The sequence below is a fragment of the Tursiops truncatus genome, chromosome 3 (genome assembly GCF_011762595.2).
Source record: "Tursiops truncatus isolate mTurTru1 chromosome 3, mTurTru1.mat.Y, whole genome shotgun sequence".
Lineage (NCBI taxonomy): Eukaryota > Metazoa > Chordata > Mammalia > Artiodactyla > Delphinidae > Tursiops > Tursiops truncatus.
This window is the reverse complement of record NC_047036.1, coordinates 33579327-33600633: the sequence shown is the minus strand read 5'-3', so window position 1 is coordinate 33600633 and position 21307 is coordinate 33579327. Positions and strand designations below refer to the sequence as shown.

General features: G+C 39.9%; 1 protein-coding gene and 1 pseudogene across 5 annotated transcripts in view; both read left to right on the top strand.

Annotated features, from left to right (window-relative positions):
• Positions 1 to 428: 428 nt before the first annotated feature.
• The window catches only part of PRKAA1 (protein kinase AMP-activated catalytic subunit alpha 1), a 46833-nt gene continuing 25954 nt past the window's right edge, over positions 429 to 21307 (top strand). For 3 of the 5 annotated variants that reach the window (XM_019930096.3, XM_033852822.2, XM_033852823.2), the window contains exon 1: positions 429 to 586. In XM_019930096.3, the coding sequence (XP_019785655.1) occupies positions 460 to 586 (127 nt within the window). In that variant the 5' untranslated portion in view covers positions 429 to 459. Of the gene's footprint in view, positions 587 to 1787; positions 1920 to 21307 lie in introns of all 5 variants that reach the window. The other 2 variants (XM_019930099.3, XM_019930100.3) reach the window with 2 other exon arrangements.
• Positions 14774 to 20113, top strand: LOC141278270 (non-histone chromosomal protein HMG-14 pseudogene; annotated as a pseudogene).

Here is a 21307-nt window from a genome sequence, read left to right as displayed (position 1 = left end):
TCAATTCACGCTGCACTGATAACAAGCCACATATCTGCCTTACCCAAGCAACTTCCCCAGTGCCCATCTCCCCACCTTGGAATAGGAAGGGGAGCGGGTCCCCACGACTCCGGAGTAATAATTAGGGGAGACCACTGCCTGTAGAGACTCCGCCAGAGGAAAGGAGCCGAGGGGCTGCGGCCCTTCTCTGCAATCCAGGAAGCCCCCTCCCGCGCGCAGGTGGGCGGGCGCCCCATGCCGCAAGGATGCAGGGCATGGAGCGAGGTATCGGGGCCCCTCCCAGAGACCCCCGCCAGCCCCGCCAGGGGGAGCGTCTGCGCCCGACGGCTGGCTGCGGGGACACGGCGGACGGCGCAGGGCGGTGGCTCGGCTACGCGGCTCCCCTCCCGCGTCCCCACCCTCTCCCCGCCCGCCCCCGGCGCGGCCCTGCCCGCCCCCTCCGCCCCCTCCCGCGGCGCCATGCGCAGACTCAGTTCCTGGAGAAAGATGGCGACAGCCGAGAAGCAGAAACACGACGGGCGGGTGAAGATCGGCCACTACATCCTGGGAGACACGCTGGGGGTCGGGACGTTCGGCAAAGTGAAGGGTGAGGACCTCCGGGGCAAAGCTCGGCCCCAGCCCGGGATCCGAGTGACTTCCGCCTTTCGCATCTCTTCATCCTCCCCCGCCCCTTGCGTTCCTCGTCCCCCGGGCTCGGCAGTCCCTGTCCAGGCTCCGGCCGGAGTAGAGCCGGAGGCCACGGCGGGACTGCGGAGCGGCGCCCCCTGGGAGGGCGGGGGTGGGGTGGGGACTGGTCGCCATGGCGACGGTGCGACGGCCGGAGGGGCTCGTCCGTGCGAGGGGCGGGGATGCAGAGGTGCGAACTTTCCCAGGCCTGACGGTCGGGGGCTGCACTACTCGCTCCCTTAGCTGGGTGGGGGCGCCGGGGTCTTGGCCGGGAACCCTGGAGAGGCGGCCCGCCGTTCGTCCCAGCTGTGATCCCTCGGCTCAGGGCCAGCCCATCGGTTCCCTGGCCGTCCTCGGCATTGTCCATATTTCCGTCCTCTTCAGAAGGCTGTTGACTTACCTGCCCTGGCTGATTCTCAAGTGTGAAATGTGTTCCCCCGAAGTAAGGTTGCTTTGGGGAGTAGTTTACAGAGTTAAAAAAAAAAAAAAAAAGGCCATTTTGCCGGAAAGGATCACTAATTTTTTTCGGAGCAGTTAATGAATATAAACTGGTCCTACATGTATTTGCGATCCTTGGTTTATGGTCTGAAAGCAGACGCCGTGCCTTCAGTGTTTCTGAATTACCAAACCTGGTAGGCAGTGCAGATTTTGCTTCCAGATAGTGTTTATTAATTCACTGATGCAGTTAGTTTCCGTTTATTTTCACAGGATATTTATATTTTAATTAATAGTTTTATGTACATTACTTGAAAAAAATTTTTCTTTAAAAAGTGGAATCGCTTACCCTTGTGTTTCAATACAGTATTCCGGAAATAACAAACTTGCTCTCCAGTCCACCAATGCTGGAACAAAAAGTTTAATTGCAAATTTTGTGAGGCATAAATATTTTTTCCTTCAACATATTTGACTTTATTATTAGGGATGTAGAGGAAGGAAGTATGGAACTGATAAAAATAATTCATGCATTGGCTTTGGATAAATAGCCTGTGACTTGCATATACTAAGCTCTTGGTAAATATTTGACTTGAAAGAGGAAAAAGTTTGTGAAAGTCTGTACAGTGAATTAACTAACTGAGCCTTGCTCTATCGGAGCTAAATAAACATTTTCTGATTTTATCTAGGGATGGAAGAGGAGAGCCCTTCCTTCTCTTGCTCTTTCTGAGTCATAGAACTGGAAAATTGCTGTATAGCCCACAGGGAAGCAACTGCCTAAACCTTCTTAAGAAAATCAGCAAGGCCAACAATGTAAGAAAGTAAGAAGCAAATGCCAGAATAGGGTAATAACAGCCATTAGGGTGGGTCTGTATTAGGCCAGTAAGATGTTTCTGTGCTTCTGAAGTTATTTATTTTTGGTGATGTTGTCTCTTTACTTGTTAGCAATTACAAACTTTCAGTTTATAAGTATTTGTAAGAAATACTCATTAATGCCACCCAAATAGTAGTAACAGTTTTGATGCCTTCACCCCTCCCAGAGTTCTGTTTGGATTAGGATACTCATTGTTTTCCTAATATAGACCTGAGCAGAGTCAGGTCTCACTTTCTTATTGGCTAGGTGGCTTTTGGCATGGCAGATAGGAAAGCAAGAGGATATTTCTCATTTCCTGGGTTTGATCTGTGATGTGGCTGTGCCTTGAATCCCTCCAGTGACTGCTATTCCTTAACCTTCGCTCCTCCACATGTGCTTCTCTTGAAATACCACACACTGTCAAAGTCAACAATCTTTCCAAATATAGAAAGGCCAGTATTCGTCAAAGGATCATAGGTTTTATAGATATGGTTCATTTGTTCATAAATACATTAATTGATGGTGGTCAAAATCTTCAACCAGTGCATTTTTTAAAGTTGTTAAACAGTTGGGATGCTTTCTGTCCCAAATAAGAAAATCCAACTCAGCCTAGCCAAGAACATCTCTTTCTCTGGTTCTCTCCAGAGCAAGGAAGCCCCAGCATAGCCCTCATGAGTCTCATTGGCTCAATCATTCCCTCTGGCCAGGGATACCATGTGCTAACTGGCTTAGGCTTGTGTTGCTATAAGTAGGCACTAGCAGGAGAGATGGTATTACCCTTAGAGGAATATGGCCCACTCCTGGACGTGTGTGTGTGGGGGGGGGCATCTTCTTCTGAAGTACTTGAATAGTATGGGGGGACAGAGTAGATACCTACACAGAAATGGGTTTTTTTTAGAAGAGAGGAAGGGGGACATAGCTGCCCAGTGAGCAAGCAAAAATAGCCACTGTAGTGGTGACGATGGTAACTTACAGTAGCCAAGAATTTGACAAGAATTCTTATAAATTATATGATTAGCCACATATTTCAATGGAGACAATTTGGATTAGCTAGAGGTTTTAAAATTAGTCATACACATTGCTAAATTTAACATAGAAAAGGAGTCTAATAGAGGATGTTATACAGATATGCAGAAAAATTCCCGATATGGTATTCCATCTTATAGGAAACTTATGGGGGGGGTGCAGAGAGGACTTTAAATTCATATGAATTATTTTGTTTCTTGTTACAGGTTTAAAAAAGATCCTTTGGTAATTTAATGGTAACATTTTGAGGGGAAACTTTAAATAGACAGCTAGGGTTAGTTTGGGATTATGCTTGAATTATCTTATTTCCAAGATACTTTTTTCTCCCCCCCCGCTCCCCGGTTGTCAAGGTGTTAGTCTCCACTCCCTTGTGGGGTCTAGTCCCCTTTCCTCCCAGAACAATTATAAAAGCATGGATGAACAGAGTCATGTTACTACTGCAGTAAATTTAAATGACAGTTTTTGTTAGTTTTCCAAAAGAAGATGCCTCTTTAGTAGGGTGGGTAGTCTTTGGCAAATGAGTTGTTTATACATACAATCTATTTATTAATTTGGTGAGTATTTCTATATAAAACTGCAATTTAAGATAAATAGGTGACTCTTTGAATGAATCAAAGAAGTTACTTAAAAGCTTCTTGAAGTAAAAAATCGATACGTGAATTAGAGCTATATATATCGGCATGGGTGAATTTCAAGTATATAAGGTTAGGCCACAAAAACAAGAAGTTGAAGAATATATATAGTCATGTTATTCATATAAAATTTAAAAACATGCAAAAACACTCATGCATTACTGGTAGGAGTACAAATTTGTACCACCTCTATAGAGTATGACAGTATTTATTAAAGTTAACCCAGCAATTCAACTTCTAGGAATTTATCCTATAGGTGTATGAAATAATGAGTTATTCATTATCATATTGTTTATAAATACAAAAGATTGGAAGTAACCTTTCTAGTAGGACAATAGTTAAATTATGGTTTATCCATAGTGGTATACCTTGCAGATATTAGGAAAAAAGGAAAAAAAAAGCAAGCGACTTCATATAATACAGGGAACAGTTTCCAATGTGTTTTTTTTTTGTTTTTTTTTTTTGCTGTACGCGGGCCTCTCACTGTTGTGGCCTCTCCCATTGCGGAGCACAGGCTCCGGACGCGCAGGCTCAGCGGCCATGACTCACGGGCCCAGCTGCTCCGCGGCATGTGGGATCTTCCCAGACCGGGGCACGAACCCGTGTCCCCTGCATCGGCAGGCGGACTCTCAACCACTGCACCACCAGGGAAGCCCTCCAATGTGTATTTTTAAGAGGAAAAAATAAGGGGATAGTAGAACAAAGTATATAGTATTCCTACCATTTGTGTATAAAGAGCAGGGACAAATTAAAGTAAGTGTAACTACTTGCATATGTATAGAGTGTCTCTTTAAAGATACACACGAAACTGTTACATTAGTTGTTCAGGGGAGGGGAACTAGGTAGCAGAGGGACATGTCACTGTATATCTTTTTATAGTTTTGAATTGTGTAGTGCAGGTATTATGTATTCAAAAGAATATATAAAATTAAATTTGTAAAATAACCATATGAAAAACATTGTTACTGGATCATTTATGGATTCATACCTGTGGGAAAGACAAACACCACATTCAAGATAGTGGTAACCTCTAGGGAGAGAGAAAGGAGAAAGGAATCTGGGAGGAGTCAGACTGGGCTTCAGTTGCATCTGTTAATGTTTTACTGCTTAAGCTACTGTTGGGTGGAACATGGGTATTTGGCTTGCCTTTTGGGATGCCTGAAATGTTTGGTTAAGGAAAGGTACCTTTCTCACATTTCCACCTATAGCTTTTAAAACTCATCTCTCTCTAGGATTAAGTTATTTCCCTGATACTTTTAGCAGTGAGATTTTTTTTTTTTCAATTTTAGAGTGAGAATGAAATAGTTGGGTGATTAGAATATCTTTATAAATATTTCCATCTTTGTGGCGTCTCTTTATCAGTATTTAAAATTCTCTCTTTCAAAGTATGATCTTGTTTTACTTCAGGATTACATAGCTGATTAGAAGAGCATCTGTTACACTGTTCTACAGTTAGACAAAGTTCCCTTTAGAAAGCAATAACAGGTTGTTAGCTAATATTTAGTTGACTCATCTGTTGCTTTTGTTGTGCGGGAGACATTGTGAATTCTGGTAACCTTTGCTGTGAATGACTCAAGTCTTTCATGGCAGAAATACCTGTCTTCCATTTCACTTAAAAGCAACATCTTAGCATTACTGTAAAACAGTGACAGTCTGAAGAGTAACGTTTTGAGCTTTGGAAAAGGGGAGAAATATCTTAGTAATGCATATTCCTGACAAAGTCCATTTACCGCACTGATTGACTTATGGAGCAGCAGTTAATTTGGCTGTAACTGAGTTAAGTCGCTGGAGAATCTTTAGCCTAGTTTTGAGAAAAAGTTCAGATTTTGATATTGTGCCAAGGCTTTTTTTCCCTTCCCACTGCACTTTGATGGTGGGGTAGAGTGGAGAGGTCCAAGACTTGGAATATTTCTAATTAGAAGACCGGTTCCAACTTGATCAGTTAATAGCTTTACTTCAACAAATTAATCTCCCAGAGCCTCATGTTACCTGTATCATAGGTTTATTGTGAGGATCGAATGTGATAATGTGTTTCCTAAGCTATAATAAGGTGACTATATTTTCAAAAGTATTACGCTACTGAAATTCTAATGCTGAAGTACGTTGGCAGTTGGGTTCAAGGCAGATATCTGTGTTCTTACAAGTAAGGAAAACATGACATATTATATTATGGCCTTAAATTAGTAAGATTTTGCTGGGAGGAAAAAGGGAGAAAAATAATAGGAGATACTGCCTACTCTGAAAGAGAAGATATTTAGAGAATCAATGTTGGGACATATTTTAAAACTTTTTTTTTTTTGCGGTACGCGGGCCTCTCACTGTTGTGGCCTCTCCCGTTGCGGAGCACAGGCTCTGGACGCGCAGAGCTCAGCGGCCATGGCTCACGGGCCCAGCCGCTCCGCAGCATGTGGGATCTTCCCGGATCGGGGCATGAACCCATGACCCCTGCATCGGCAGGCGGACTCTCAACCACTGCGCCACCAGGGAAGCCCAACATATTTTAAAACTTCTGAGGGAAAAACCTGTATCCAATTAAGACTGGGAAATACCAGGTTAAACGTTTGATAGGCTTCTTTATGGCAGGGCTCTTTAGAGCCATTACTATATTAATATGTATAATGAGTTTCCAAAAGGGAGAGCAGACATCCTTTCCCAGACTCCTTGATTATGAAATCTTTTTCTGTGGAGAGTCTCCAGTCCTAGTGTTTTGTAGAGCATACTTTAGAAAGTCTATTCTAATAATTTTAGTTTTATGATTTTTTCTAGCCCATAGAAACTTAGAATCCTGAAATTAGAACATTGGAGAGGAGGCTGTGAGTTGACTCCTGATAGTCTTTGAAGGATGAGACACAACTTGAAAAAGCAGAGAACCCTAGGAGCTGGAACATAATAGTCTGGGAGCAAGAAGTAACTGCCATGGATGTCACTGTGTGCGGGCATAGGGAGTAACTGATGCTCATACAAGGTGAACATTTGCTTGGTTCCCCATCATCACTGTGTTCCATTTAAGAATTCTTGGATGGGACTTCCCTGGTGGCATAGTGGTTAAGAATCCGCCTGCCGAGCAACTAAGCCCACGCTCCACAACTACTGAGCCTGTGCTCTAGAGCCCGCGAGCCACAACTACTGAGCCTATATGCTGCAACTACTGAAGCCCATGCGCCTAGATCCCGTGCTCCACGACACGTGCACCGCAATGAGAAGCTCGCTCACTGCAATGAAGAGTAGCCCCTGCTCGCCGCAACTAGAGAAAGCCCATGTGCAGCAACGAAGACCCAACACAGCCAAAAATAAATAAATAAAATAAATAAATTTATATATAAAAAAAAGAATCCACCTGCCAATGCAGGAGACATGGGTTCAATCCCTGGTCTAGGAAGATCCCACATGCTGTGGAGCAACTAAGCCCGTGCGCCACAACTACTGAGCCTGTGCTCTAGAGTCAGTGAGCCACAACTACTGAAGCCCACATGCCTAGAGCCCATACTCTGCAACAAGAGAAGCCACCACAATGAGAAGCCCATGCACTGCAACGAAGAGTAGCCCCCGCTCGCCGCAACTAGAGAAAGCCTGCGCGCAGCAATGAAGACCCAATGCAGCCAAAAATAAATAAATTTATTTTAAAAAAAAAGAATTCTTTGACATGTGTAGTTCAGTTTAGAAAACCTGTTTTCAAAAAAGATTACTTTTGTTAACTTGTTGATTTTAATGGTGAATATCATAAACTTATCAGTTTCCTAGGGCTGCAGTAACAAAGTACCACAAACTGGGTGGCTTAAAACAACAGAAATTGTTTTGGAGTTCTGGAGGCCATAAGTCCGAAATCAAGGGTTTAGTAGGGTTACACTCCCTCTGAAGGCTTTAGGGGAGAATCTATTTCTTGCCTCTTCCAGCTTCTGGTGGCTCCTGGTGTTCCCTGGCTTGTGGTAGCAAAGCTCCATTCTCTGCTTGTCTTCACATGGCCCCATTTGTGTGTGTGTGCCTGTGTTCTCTCCTTTTCTTATAAGGACACCAGTCATTAGACATAGAGCCCACCCTACATCTAGGATGATTTCATCCTGAGATCCTTAACTAAGTACACCCCCAAAGACCCTATTTCCAAATAAGATCCCATTCTGTGGATATAGTAGACGTGAGTTTGTGGGGAGGGGGACACTTTTCAACCCACTGCACTTGCCATTACAGTTTATGTGCTTTTATTTGTTTATTTATTTGGCCGTGGTGCACAGCTTGCGGGATCTTAGTTCCCTGACCAGGGCTTGAACCCAGAGCCTGAACCCAGGGCCTGGCAGTGAAAGCCCTGAGTCCTAACCACTGGACCGCCAGGGAAATCCCTATGTACTTTTAGTTTTATGTTCTTAATTTCTCCCTTATGATGCAGTCATCCCTCAGTATCAGTGAGGGATTGGTTCCAGGAGTCCCTGAGGATACCAGCGTCTGTGGATGCTCAAGTCCCTTATATTAAGTGACATAGTACAGTCGGCTCTCCATACCCTCACGTTCTGCGTATGGGGATAGGGAGGCTGAATGTTTATTTACTGAAAAAAAGTCCTAGTATAAATGGACTGTTGCAGTTCAAACCCGTGTTGTTCAAGGATCAATTGTACTTTTTGAGTAACTTTTTAAAATTTAAAAAAAAATTTTTTGTGGTAAGCGGGCCTCTCACCGTTGTGGCCTCTCCTGTTGCAGAGCACAGGCTCTGGACGCGCAGGCTCAGCGGCCATGGCTCACGGGCCCAGCCGCTCTGCGGCATGTGGGATCTTCCCGGACCGGGGCACGAACCCGTGTCCCCTTCATCGGCAGGCGGACTCTCAACCACTGTGCCACCAGGGAAGCCCTTGAGTAACTTTTAAACTGGTTTAATAAAATGAATAAAATGTCTTCTTTGGTATCTTGTATTAAAACATTGAAATCAATAGGAAGCAGGTTTTTATTAGACTGGATTTATTTTTCATATACAAGAGAAAGGTCATAGTAGCAGTGTCTGGCACATAGTAGGTGCAGGTGCTCAATAACTATTTCTTAAATATATGAATGAATTTTTAGAATAAGTCTTATTAGTATGGGGAATTCAGTCTATTATTCTTTTCAAAACTACAAGACTGTAAATTAAGGGTTCTGCTTATATGTTCAACTTCTACTATTTATGTTTTATTAAAAGGATATTTAGTATTATTATACTACGTAATATTCTTTTGAGGATTATCTTTTTAAAAATATCACATTTCACTTACCCTTTTTGGAAAAAGCACAAGTTTTTGAGACAGATCTGGCTTTGTATTTTTGCTTTGTCAGTCACTAGCTGTGTAACTTTGGGCAAGTTATTTCATCTTCCTGTGCCTCAGTTACTTGTAAAGTGTTGCTAATAATACTAGTCTTCCAGGGTTGGTGAGAGTTGGAGTCAGTATGTTTGGGTACAAAGTGGGTATGTCATGAATATTAACTAGTGAGTTGTACACCTTAATTGTGTATTATAAATCAACTAGAGTTATATGTTAAAAAGTAGTAGTCATTTAAAAAAATCTGATTTCAACTTAAGTCAAATGAACCTGTTTTCACCTCTGTGCTCTTCTATGACAGAATAAGTGTTTCTATAGTTTTTGGGTAGTCGGTGAAATCCCTGTCAAGGACTTGGCACTATGTATATATATGTCTAGCAATATTATGTTGAAAATTAACCAAAGTTAGGAAATGGGTTGAACTTTGGAAGCTAGAAATCTCTGGTATTGATGGGATAGAGGAGGATGGAGCAGGTTAGTGAGATTGAAGCTTATGGGGATGGAAACTAGATGCATAGAAATTACAGCTATTATTTATTTAGTACTTATTATGTACCTGGATCTAAGTGGATAAAAGGGACAAATCAAAGAGCTGAGATAAGATTGGCTATATAGGATTAAATCAGAAAATTTAGGACTGATTAGCTAGGAATGGGGGACAGGTTTGGAAGCAATAGAGAATATATAACCCTGAATAGCAATAGCCATCCTTTCTTTATTGAGCACTTAACTGTGCCGGTCACTATGGAAAGTGCTTTACAAAGCCTACTTCATGTCACCCTCATGGAGTACGCGGTATTCTGATTTTGAATAGAAGGTTGAAGTAATTTAACTTGTTCAAGTCAAACATTTAGTAAATACCTTCATGCAGGACCAAAGCCCAGATCTTTGTGACTGCAAAGCCCATGCTCTGTACACAGATTGCCTTCTCATGTGGAAGTGGAATTGGGTGCTTAGCCCTACTCCTGAAAAAGATGAATCTGTTAATACCTATCATTGTTTTTTCCTTCTCTTTGAAATTTTTCTTAATTGAATAGAATATTAAAAAGTAAGTAAAATTTGAAAAAAAGACCAGAGTAGAATAACTTTTAATTATGGCACATTATCATTTTTATGTAAATATTTTTGTATAGCTGGAAAATGTAGAATACATATACAATTTTTGTTTGTTCTTTTCATGTTTATGAGAGCATTTCATGTAGTTTTTCTATGAGAGTCTGTTATGTTGGAATGACAATATGTTAAACTGTTCTCTGAAATTGGTCATTTAGGTTAATTGCAGTATTTGTTCTTACATAAGCCACTGTAATAAACATATTTATGCACATTTTTTCATTTACTTAATTCTAAGTTAAATTACAAGTCCAGGAACAACAAATTAAAACAAAAATGAAATAGCACCTTTAATGCTATTCTAGGACATTAATTGCCTTTTTATTGCCCTAAAATGTACTGTTGGTTTACATAGCCATGAAAAAGGAATTATTATACTAATATTCCATTAAAAGAACCGAACTGTTGGGACTTCCCTGGTGGTGCAGTGGTTAAGATTCCACACTCCCAACGCAGGGGGCCTGGGTTCTATCCCTGGTCAGGGAACTAGATCCCACATGCATGCAGCAACTGGGAGTTCGCATGCCACAACTAAGGAGCCTGCCTGCCACAACTAAGACCCAGTGTAACCAAATAAATAGATAAATATTAAAACAAAAACAAAAAAACGCAAACTGATCATGTACTCTGCCTGTTGACTTAGTTTGGAATGTCTGTGTATGTGTGAAAATTTGAATGATCTCTTTACAGTTGTTGTCATGACACCTTCCCCCTCCCTGACATTGTCTTAATTTTTGTTTGAATATTTATGCAATCACACTTTTGTGATTTCTTCCACTGTTTCAAAAGTGAAGAAGTTATGCCTCTGTACTTCTAATTAATTTATAATTTGATGAAATGCTCAAGTTTTAGAAAAAAGTTTAGCTATACCTTGATTGTCTGGTGATTGATTTCATTCTGTTTATTCTGCCTTCTTTATTTTTTTGGGGGGGCATCTATTATTTATAGGTGGAACGATATTCTACTCCTTATTACTCATGAGTTGAATTTTACTTGATTCCCTATGCCTTGTCTATCACCTACCCTCCTGCTCTTGCTAATTTCTTCCTAACTTTTTGGTATGTGCTCCATAAAATTTTCTGTCACATATCTGCTGCAACTTACTGCTTTCTAAATGATTTTAGTTGTTCTGTTGTAAAGTTTGTCTTGCACTCTCTTATTTCATAACTTCTTTATTTTCTTATCATCATGAAATAGTTAATAATTTTCCTAGAACATTCACATATTTCTCAAGTGAGCGTTATTAATGTCCATTCTTTTTGTTTGCTTGTTTAATTCTTTGGGACTCGTTTTGGTGTTTCTTACCTTACAGTTACTTTGGTCCTCTTCAGAGGCCAGGAACGTCCCAGGGACCCAGGCTGCTTTCCATTGGTACTTTCCCTGGCAGCGTTAACTGGCGTATAGCAGATGCTCCATACATAAGGCCAAATGAATGAATTGGAGAGAATGCTTTGCATTTCCTATTCCAGGCCCTTATTTCATGACAGAATGTACATCAAGAGTTTCAGTAAGCCCTAATTGTTTCTTAAAGTTAGTTGGGGTTGAAAATAAGCAGAGTATGGTATAAGAGGAGACTGGTCAATGAATTGGAGTTTCATCAACCAGTTGATGAATTGGGTGATGAATTGGAGTTTAGACCCAAATGGATTCTGCCAATATTAACTGGTATTGTTGCTGTTTCCCAGTTCTGTTTCAGTTGTGCAGTTAAAGGGAAAAGGTTCCTACTAAGCCATGCTTGGAGTTTTTGTGGGTAGTTGGGACAGATGAGATTAGTACTTACTCAGTATCAATAAATTAGGTCTCAGAAAGAAGATACTTCCTGAATTAGGGTTTAACAGTCAAGTTGACTCCTCTTAATCACATCTGATTGGTACTGGAGACTGTAGAAAACCTTATCAGAAATTAGAATGTGCTTGATTTCTACAGTTCATTTCAGCTGTGACTATAGGTTTTTCTTCCTCACTGGTTTCATATATATTTTAATGATGTTTTGATGGCAATATATCCAGTGCATTATGTTACCGTGCCATCTTTCAGAAAGCTTCTATAATTTCTTAGCTATGAATGGTTCTTTTTTTCTTAATTGAGGTATAGTTGATTTACAGTATTATATTCATTTCAGGTATACAACATAGTGATTCAAAATTTTTATAGATTTATACTCCATTTAAAGTTATTATAAAATGTTAGCTATATTCCCTGTGCTGTACAATATATCCTTGTAGATTATTTATTTCATATTGATACACAGTTTGTACCTCTTCCTCCCCTACCTCTGTCTCGCCCCTCCCCACTTCCCTCTCCCCACTGGTAACCACTAGTTTGTTCTCTATATCTGTGAGTCTGTTTCGGTTTTGTTATATTCACCAGTTTGTTTTATTTTTTAGATTCCATGTATAAGTGATGATATACAGTATTTGTCTTTCTGTCTGACTTATTTCATAAAATAATACCCTCCAGGTGCATCCATGTTGTTGTAAATGGCAAAATATCATTCCTTTTTATGGCTGAGTAATAGTCCATTGTTATATATGGATATATATATATATATACCACATCTTATTTATTCATTCATCTGTTTACGGACACTTAGGTTGCTTCCATGTGTTGGCTATTGTAAATAGTGCTGCTGTGAACATTGGGGTGCATGTATCTTTTTGAATTAGTGTTTTTGTTTTCTTCAGATATATACCCCAGGAGTGGGATTGCTGGATCATATGGTAGTTCTACTTTTAGTTTTCTGAGGAACCTCCATACTATTTTCCATAGTGGCTGCGCCAATTTGCATTCCCACCAGCAGTGTACAAGGGTTCCCATTTCTCCACATCCTTGCCAACATTTGTTATTTGTAGACTTTTTTTTTTTTTTTTTTTTTTGCGGTACGCGGGCCTTTCACTGTTGTGGCCTCTCCCGTTGGGGAGCACAGGCTCCGGACGTGCAAGCTCAGCGGCCATGGCTCACGGGCCCAGCCGCTCCGCGGCACGTGGGATCTTCCCGGACTGGGGCACGAACCCGTGTCCCCTGCATCGGCAGGCGGACTCTCAACCACTGCGCCACCAGGGAAGCCCATTTTTGTAGACTTTTTGATGATAGCCATTCTGACAGGTGTGATGTGATATCTCATTGTGGTTTTGATTTGTATTTCTCTGATGATTAGCAATGTTGAGCATCTTTTCATGTGCCTATTGGCCAGCCATGGATGGTTTTGAGATTAGGTGAACTATATAAATGGTACTTACAAGAAAAGTTAGAGATTCCCTTTACATTGTAGTAGTTTAAAAATGGCACTTGTTGGAGAGTAATCCTTTGTCAGTTGCTTCGTCTGCAAATATTTTCTCCCATTCTAAGGGTTGTCTTTTCGTCTTGTTTCTGGTTTCCTTTGCTGTGCAAAAGCTTTCAAGTTTCATTAGGTCCCATTTGTTTATTTTTGTTTTTATTTCCCTTTCTCTAGGAGGTGGGTCAAAAAGGATCTTGCTGTGATTTATGTCATAGAGTGTTCTGCTTGTGTTTTCCTCTAAGAGTTTTATAGTGTCTGGTCTTATATTTAGGATTTTTCTTTTCTTTTTTTTTTTTTTAATATTTAGGTCTTTAATCCATTTTGAGTTGATTTTTGTGTATGGTGTTAGGGAGTGTTCTAATTTCATTCTTTTACATGTAGCTGTCCAGTTTTCCCAGCACCACTTATTGAAGAGGCTGTCTTTTCTCCATTGTATATTCTTTCCTCCTTTATCAAAGATAAGGTGACCATATGTGCATGGGTTTATATCTGGGCTTTCTATCCTGTTCCATTGATCTATATTTGTGTTTTTGTGCCAGTACCATACTGTCTTGATTACTGTAGCTTTGTAGTATAGTCTGAAGTCAGGGAGCATGATTCCTCCAGCTTCGTTTTTCTTTCTCAAGATTGGTTGGGCTATTTGGGGTCTTTTGTGTTTCACAGATTGCCAACAAACACATGAAAGCATGCTCAACGTCACTAATCATTAGAGAAATGCAAATCAAAACTGTATCACCTCACACCAGTCAGAATGGCCATCATGAGAAAATCTACAAACAGTAAATGCTGGAGAGGGTGTGGAGAAAAGGGAACCCTCTTGCACTGTTGTTGGGAGTGTAAATTGATACAGCCCCTATGGAGAACAATATGGAGGTTCCTTTAAAAACTAAAAATAGAACTACCATACCACCCTGCAATCCCACTACTGGGCATATACCCTGCGAAAACCATAATTCAAAAAGAGTCATGTACCACAATGTTCATTGTAGCACTATTTGCAGTAGCCAGGATATGGAAGCAACCTAAGTGTCCATAAACAGATGAATGGATAAAGAAGAAGTAGCATATGTATATAATGGAATATTACTCAGCCATAAAAAGAAACGAAACTGAGTTATTTGTAGTGAGGTGGGTGGACCTAGAGTCTATCATACAGAGTGAATTAAATCAGAAAGAGAAAAACAAATACTGTATGCTAACACATGTACATGGAATATAAGAAAAAAAATGGTTCTGAAGAACATAGGGGCAGGACAGGAATAAAGACGCAGTCGTAGAGAATGGACTTGAGGACACGGGAAGGGGGGAGGGTAAGCTGGAACGAAGTGAGAGAGTGGTATGGACATATATACACTACCAAATGTAAAACAGATAGATAGTGGGAAGCAGCTGCATAGCACAGGGAGATCAGCTTGGTGCTTTGTGACCACCTGGAGGGGTGGAATAGGGAGGGTGGGAGGGAGACGCAAGAGGGAGGGGATATGGAGATATATGTATATATATACATATAGCTGATTCACTTTGTTATACAGCAGAAGCTAACACACCATTGTAAAGCATTATACTCCAATAAAGATGTTTTAAAAAAAATGGCACTTTTACTTTATGATTCCCTGATAATCCTTTGGGTTAGGCTGTGTTGCGGTTGAACATTTGCTCATGTGCTGGGAAGATTTGTATTGTGGGAGTATTGTGAAAGTTAAGAAAGGATCTGGGCGGGTCCCAGCATCAGCTTCGCGAAGGTTCTCGGCCTCGGCCTCTCGGCCTCTCGGTGTACCGCGGCCCGCAGGTACCCGGCACATGCCCGCCCCTCCGCCACAATGCCCAAGAGGCAGGTCAGCTCAGCCGAGGAGGAGCCCGAGAGGAGATCGGTGCGGTTGTCAGTTAAACCGGCTCCCGCAAAAGTATAAACGAAGCCAAAAAAGGCAGCAGGAAAGGATAAATTTTCAGCCAAAAAAGTGCAGACAAAAGGGAAAAGAGGAGCAAAGGGAAAACAGGCTGAAGTGACTAACCAAGAGACTAAAGAAGACTTACCTGCAGAAAACAGAGAAACTAAAAATGAGAAGAGCCCAGACTCTGATGAAGCAGGAGAGAAAGAAGCAACTCTGATTCATATCACACATCCGGTCCTATCAGTGGTCCCTGTCTCCCTGCTTGTACAATCCAGAGGAATATTCTTATCAACTGTTTTGTAAATGCAAGTGTTTTAGTAGCTCTAGAAACAGTTTTAAAAAGGAGGGAATCCCACCTTATCCCATTTTTTAAGTGTAAATGCTTTTTTTTTAAGAGGTGAAATCATTTGCTGGTTGTTTTTTGGTACAACCAGAAAATAGTGGGATATTGAATATGGAAGGCTTTGATTATCTTGGGTGTCAACTTAACATTCCACAGATGAGGGGTAGCTTTTATATCCTATAATACAAAGCATACTAAATGGCAGTTTGGAGTCAGTTGTGCATTTAATGTCTTAAACACTTGAAATTACTTCTTTTCCCATGTTGTTTTTGGTTGAATTGTTTCCTAAAGCAAACCACTCCCTGATCTTGGCTCTCCTGGTCAGAATTTTGTGTACTCTGTAACATCTTTGGTTGTGGTAGTCCAGTTTTTCTCGTAACTTTGTTAATGTGCTCTGACGATTGACAATTTGAGTATGTAGTGTATATGACATTAAATTGTGAATTAGTGGGACTTACGATGTAACAGCGTATCAGTATTTGAAGATATTGGTACTTGATACCCTGTCAAGGAAAATTTGCCTCCAAATTTTAAGCTGGAAAGTCACTGGAATAACTGTTCAGAAAAGAATCACAACTACATGATTTTTTAGATTTTTGGTACGTATGTTAAGAAATGTATACAATTTAGGAACTTCCCTGGTGGCACAGTGGTTAAGAATCTGCCTGCCAATGCAGGGGACACGGGTTCAAGCCCTGGTCCGGGAAGATACCATGTGCCTCGGAGCGAGTAATCCTGTGCACCACAACTACTGAGCCTGCGCTCTAGAGCCCGTGTGCCACAACTGCTGAGTCCGTGTGCCACAACTACTGAAGCCCACGTGCCTGGACCCCATGCTCTGCAACAAGAGAAGCCACCGCAGTGAGAAGCCTGCGCACAGCAAAGAAGAGTAGCCCCTGCTCGCCGCAACTAGAGAAAGCCTGTGCCCAGCAGCAAAGATCCAACACAGCCAAGAAAAAAAAGAATTGTATACAATTTAAATGTCTGTGCTGATCCTCAAAACAACCAGTAAAATCTCAATTATGAAAAAAAAAAAGGAAAGGATCTGGACAAAATGGAAGGTGAACTTAGGTGGTAAGTTACATTCTTGAAAGGGACTGAGTTAGGACTCTGATTTAAACACTTTTCTTTGAGTCTTATTTAACAAAGACTTTTTCTTCCATTGTGAAATATCTGTATAACCTAACTTTAAATTTAATATTGTTAACTAAAATATTTAAGCAAAGTAGCAAATGCTTAAAAAATTCAAAATAATGAGGAACCACCCCATCCCCTGTCCACCCCTCTCAGCTGCAGGGGGTTTCATGGGGCAGAAGATCCCTTCACTCATTGTCTTGGTTAGCTTGGTGGGGAAAAAATGGTTAAATTGTTGAAAACCATTGGACCCGATGATCTGTAAGGTTCTCTTTAGTTCTAAAATTCTAAACTTCTTATTGTTAAATCGTCAAGAGCACATATTAAGTGAGGAGCAAACAATGTGTCTTTTTTTTTTCTTTTAGAAAAAATAATTATCTCATTCCTCCCGTGATTAAAAACCTGCAGTGGTTCCTAGTCCTTGGGGGTTTTTAAAGGATGGTCAGGCTCGGCTCCTTCCTAAGTCCCAGATCAAGCAGGAAAGTCTATTGAGATTGGAATAATGAGAATAATTCTTTGTTTAAAATAATGTTTTAAATACAAGGAGTTTAAAATATCAATGCTGAGTTTTCAATTTGGAAATAGTAAAAAATATTATATTAGTCTGCCAGCACTGCCATAACAAAAATATTGCAGACTGAATGGCTTTGACAACAGAAATTTATTTTCTCACAGTCTAGAGGCTAAAAGTCTGAGATTAAGGTTTGGTTTCTTCTGAGGCCTCTCTCCTTAGCATGCAGATGGCTGCCTTCTCTCACTGTCCTCACATGGTTTCCTGTGTGTACCTCTGCTGTTTTTCTGTGTATCATTATTTCCTCCTAAAGGCACACTTGTCAGGTTGGATCAGGACCTACCCCAACTGTTTCATTTTAACTTAGTCATCTCTTTACAGGCCTTATTTCCAAATACTATCACATTCTGAGGTACTAGGGATTAGGATTTCAACATATGAATTTGGGGAGAGACACAATTCAGCTCATGAAGGATTTCTTGTTATCATTACCCTTGATTTTCAGCTGGTAATTCTGAAGATTGCCAGGGAAAGCTCTTTGATATTGGTCTTACAAACTATGTTCTAATTTAGAAGAGAACATTTTCTTCCTGAAAAACTAAAACTCTAAATCACTTATTTAAAATTGAAAAAAAATTTTTTTTTGAAAAGTAATACATGTATACGTTAAAATGTCAAATAGTGCTAAGAGGTCTATTTATAAAACAATTTCCTACCCCTACTTTCAACTCTTAGCTGTTTCTTCTTGTATTTATCTTTTTAAAAAAAATTTTAATTTTTTATTTATTTTATTTTATTTTAATTTATTTAATTTATTTTATTTTTGGCTGCATTGGGTCTCCATTGCTGCGCACGGGCTTTCTCTAGTTGAGGCGAGCAGGGCCTACTCTTCATTGCAGTGTGGTGGCTTCTCTTGTTGCAGAGCACGGGCTCTAGGCACGCAGGCTTCAGTAGTTGTAGCACGTGGGCTCAGTAGTTGTGGCTCACGGGCGGTAGAGCACAGGCTTAGTAGTTGTGGTGCACAGGCTTTGTTGCTCCACGGCATGTGGGATCTTCCTGGATGAGGTCTCGAACCCGTGTCCCCTGCATTGGCAGGTGGATTCTTAACCACTGTTCCACCAGGGAAGCCCTGTTTTTTAAAACTTCCACATTTCTAATTGATAATGCATGCATAAAAGTTATCTTAATTCTTGTTGACAGACTTTTTGTTAAATTCTTATTATGGTTGATGAGGATTTTAGTTCGTTCTTAAGTTATTTTATTTTTATATTGAGGTATAGTTGATTTACAGTATTATATTAGTTTCCAGTGTACAACATAGTGATTCAAAATTTTTATAGATTATACTTCATTTATAGTTATTATAAAATATTGGTCATATTCTCTGTGCTGTGTAACATATCCTTGTAGCTTATTTATTTTATGCATAGTAGTTTGTACCTCTTTATCCCCTATCCCTATCTTGCCCTTACCCAATTCCCTCTCCTCACTGGTAACCACTGGTTTGTTCTCTTTATCTGTGAGTTTGTTTCTTTTTTGTTATATTCACTAGTTTTATTTTATTAAAATTTTTTTAAAAAATTTTATTGAAGTATACTTGATTTACAATACTGTGTTAGTTTTAGGCATATAGCAAAGTGTTGTGGATATATATATATACATATATTCTTTTTCAGATTCTTTTCCATTGTAAGTTATTATAAGATATTGAGTATAGTTCCCTGTGCTGTACAGTAAATCCTTGTTGTTTATCTATTTTATATATAGTGGTATCTGTTAATCCCATACTCCTAATTTATCCCTTCCCATCCTTTCCCCTTGGGTAACCATAAGTTTGTTTTCTATGTCTGTGAATCTGTTTCTGTTTTTTAAAAAAGTTCATTTTTATTATTTTTCGATTCCACATACAAGTGATATCGTATAATATTTGTCTTTCTCTGTCTGACTTCATTCAATATGATAATCTCTAAGTCCATCCATGTTGCTGCAAATGGCATTATTTTATTCTTTTTTATGGCTGAGTAATGTTCCTGTGTGTGTGTGTGTGTGTGTGTGTGTGTGTGTGTGTGTGTGTGTGTGTGTGTGTCACATCTTCTTTATCCATTCATCTGTTGATGGACGCTTAGCTTGCTTCCATGTCTTGGCTATTGTAAATAGTGCTGCTATGAACGTTGGGGTGCATGTATCTTTTCTTCTTCTTTTTTAAAATTTTTTCTGGCCTTTTGGGAACAGTGTCATCTTAGGAGGAACTTGCCTTTCTCCTCTTATGCTTTTTTTTTTTAGAAAAAATTTTATTTATTTATTTTTGGCTGCGTTGGGTCTTTGTTGCTGTGTGTGGGCTTTCTCTAGTTGCAGTGAGCGGGGGCTACTCTTCATTGCGGTGCGCAGGCTTCTCATTGCGGTGGCTTCTGTTGTTGCCGAGCATGGGCTCTAGGCGTGTGGGCTTCAGTAGTTGTGGCGCACGGGCTTAGCTGCTCTGCGGCACGTGGGATCTTCCTGGACCAGGGCTCGAACCTGTGTCTCCTACATTGGCAGGCGGATTCTTAACCACTGTGCCACCAGGGAAGTCTGCATGTATCTTTTTGAATTAGAGTTTTCATCTTTTCTGGATATATGCCTAGGAGTGGGATTGCTGGATCATATGGTAGTTCAATTTTTAGTTGTTTTAGGACCCTCCTACTGTTTTCCATGGTGGCTGCACTGATCTACAGTCCCACTAGCAGTGTAAGAGGGTTCCCTTTTCTCCACACCCTCTCCTGCATTTATTATTTGTAGATGTTTTGATGATGGCCATTCTGACCGGTGTGAGGTGATACCTCATTGCAGTTTTGAATTGCATTTCTCTAATAATTAGAGATGTTGAACATCTTTTCATGTGCCTATTGGCCATCTGTGTCTTCTTTGGAGAAATTTCTATTTAGGTCTTCTGCCATTGTTTGATTGGCTTGTGTGTGTGTGTGTATATATATATATATATATATATATATATATATATATATATATATATATATATACACATATAGGCTTGTTTATATTTTTGATTTTGAGAGAGCTGTTTGTATAGTTTGGAAATTAAGCCCTTATTGGTCTTATCATTTGAAGATATTTTCTCCCAGTGCTTAGGTTGTCTTTTCATTTCCTTTGCTGTTCAAAAGTGTATACGTTTGATTAGGTCCCATTTGTTTATTTTTGCTTTTATTTCTTTTGCCTTGGGCTGATCTAAGAAAATATTGCCATGATTTATGTCAAAGAATATTTTGCCTATGTTCTCTGCTAGGGAGTTTTATGGTATTATGTCTTGTATTTAAGTCTTTAAGCCATTTAGAGTTTACTTTTGTGTATGGTGTGAGGGAGTGTTTGAACTTCATTGATTTACATGAAGCTGTCTGGCTTTCCCAACACCACTTGCTGAGGAGACTGTCTGTCTGACTTACTTCACTAAGCATAATAACCTCCAGGTCAAAGATTTTAGTTCTTTTGTACCTTTTCCTCTACACCCTCATTCTCCTAATATAATTATGTCACACTTTAAAAAAATCCATATTTGGTGTTTTCATAATTGTGACTGTGTAAAAACTATCTGCTAAGCCAATACTATGACTATATTTACTTACAGAACTTTTCATTATTCCTGGAGTTATTAATTTACCTCACTTTTTCATTTGCTTAGTTTTCTTCTAACCTAAGGCTAAATTCTCCACATCTTCAAATGCTTCTGTAAGATCTTTCTCAATGTAACATTACGTACTTTCAAACCTGTCAGATAATTTATCTGTCTATTCTTTTTTCTCCCTAGAAATAACCGTCCTGGATCCTCTGCAACATTTCTGTCTGGATTTGTTGCCTTCCAGCCTTCTACACAGCTGTTACCTATGACTTTGCTTCATTACCTTATTGGGGATTCTCTTCTTTTTCTCCTATATTTTATCCCTTCTTACTGAATACCATCTTGGTTTCTTTTTACTTATTTATTATTTAAAGAAAAATTTTTTTATTTTTAATTTTCTTTTTGAATTTTTATTTTATTTTTTATACAGCAGGTTCTTATTAGTTATCCATTTTATACATATTAGTGTGTACATGTCAATCTCAATCTCGCAATTCATCACACCACCCCCTCCCCACTACTTTCCCCCCTTGGTAGCCATA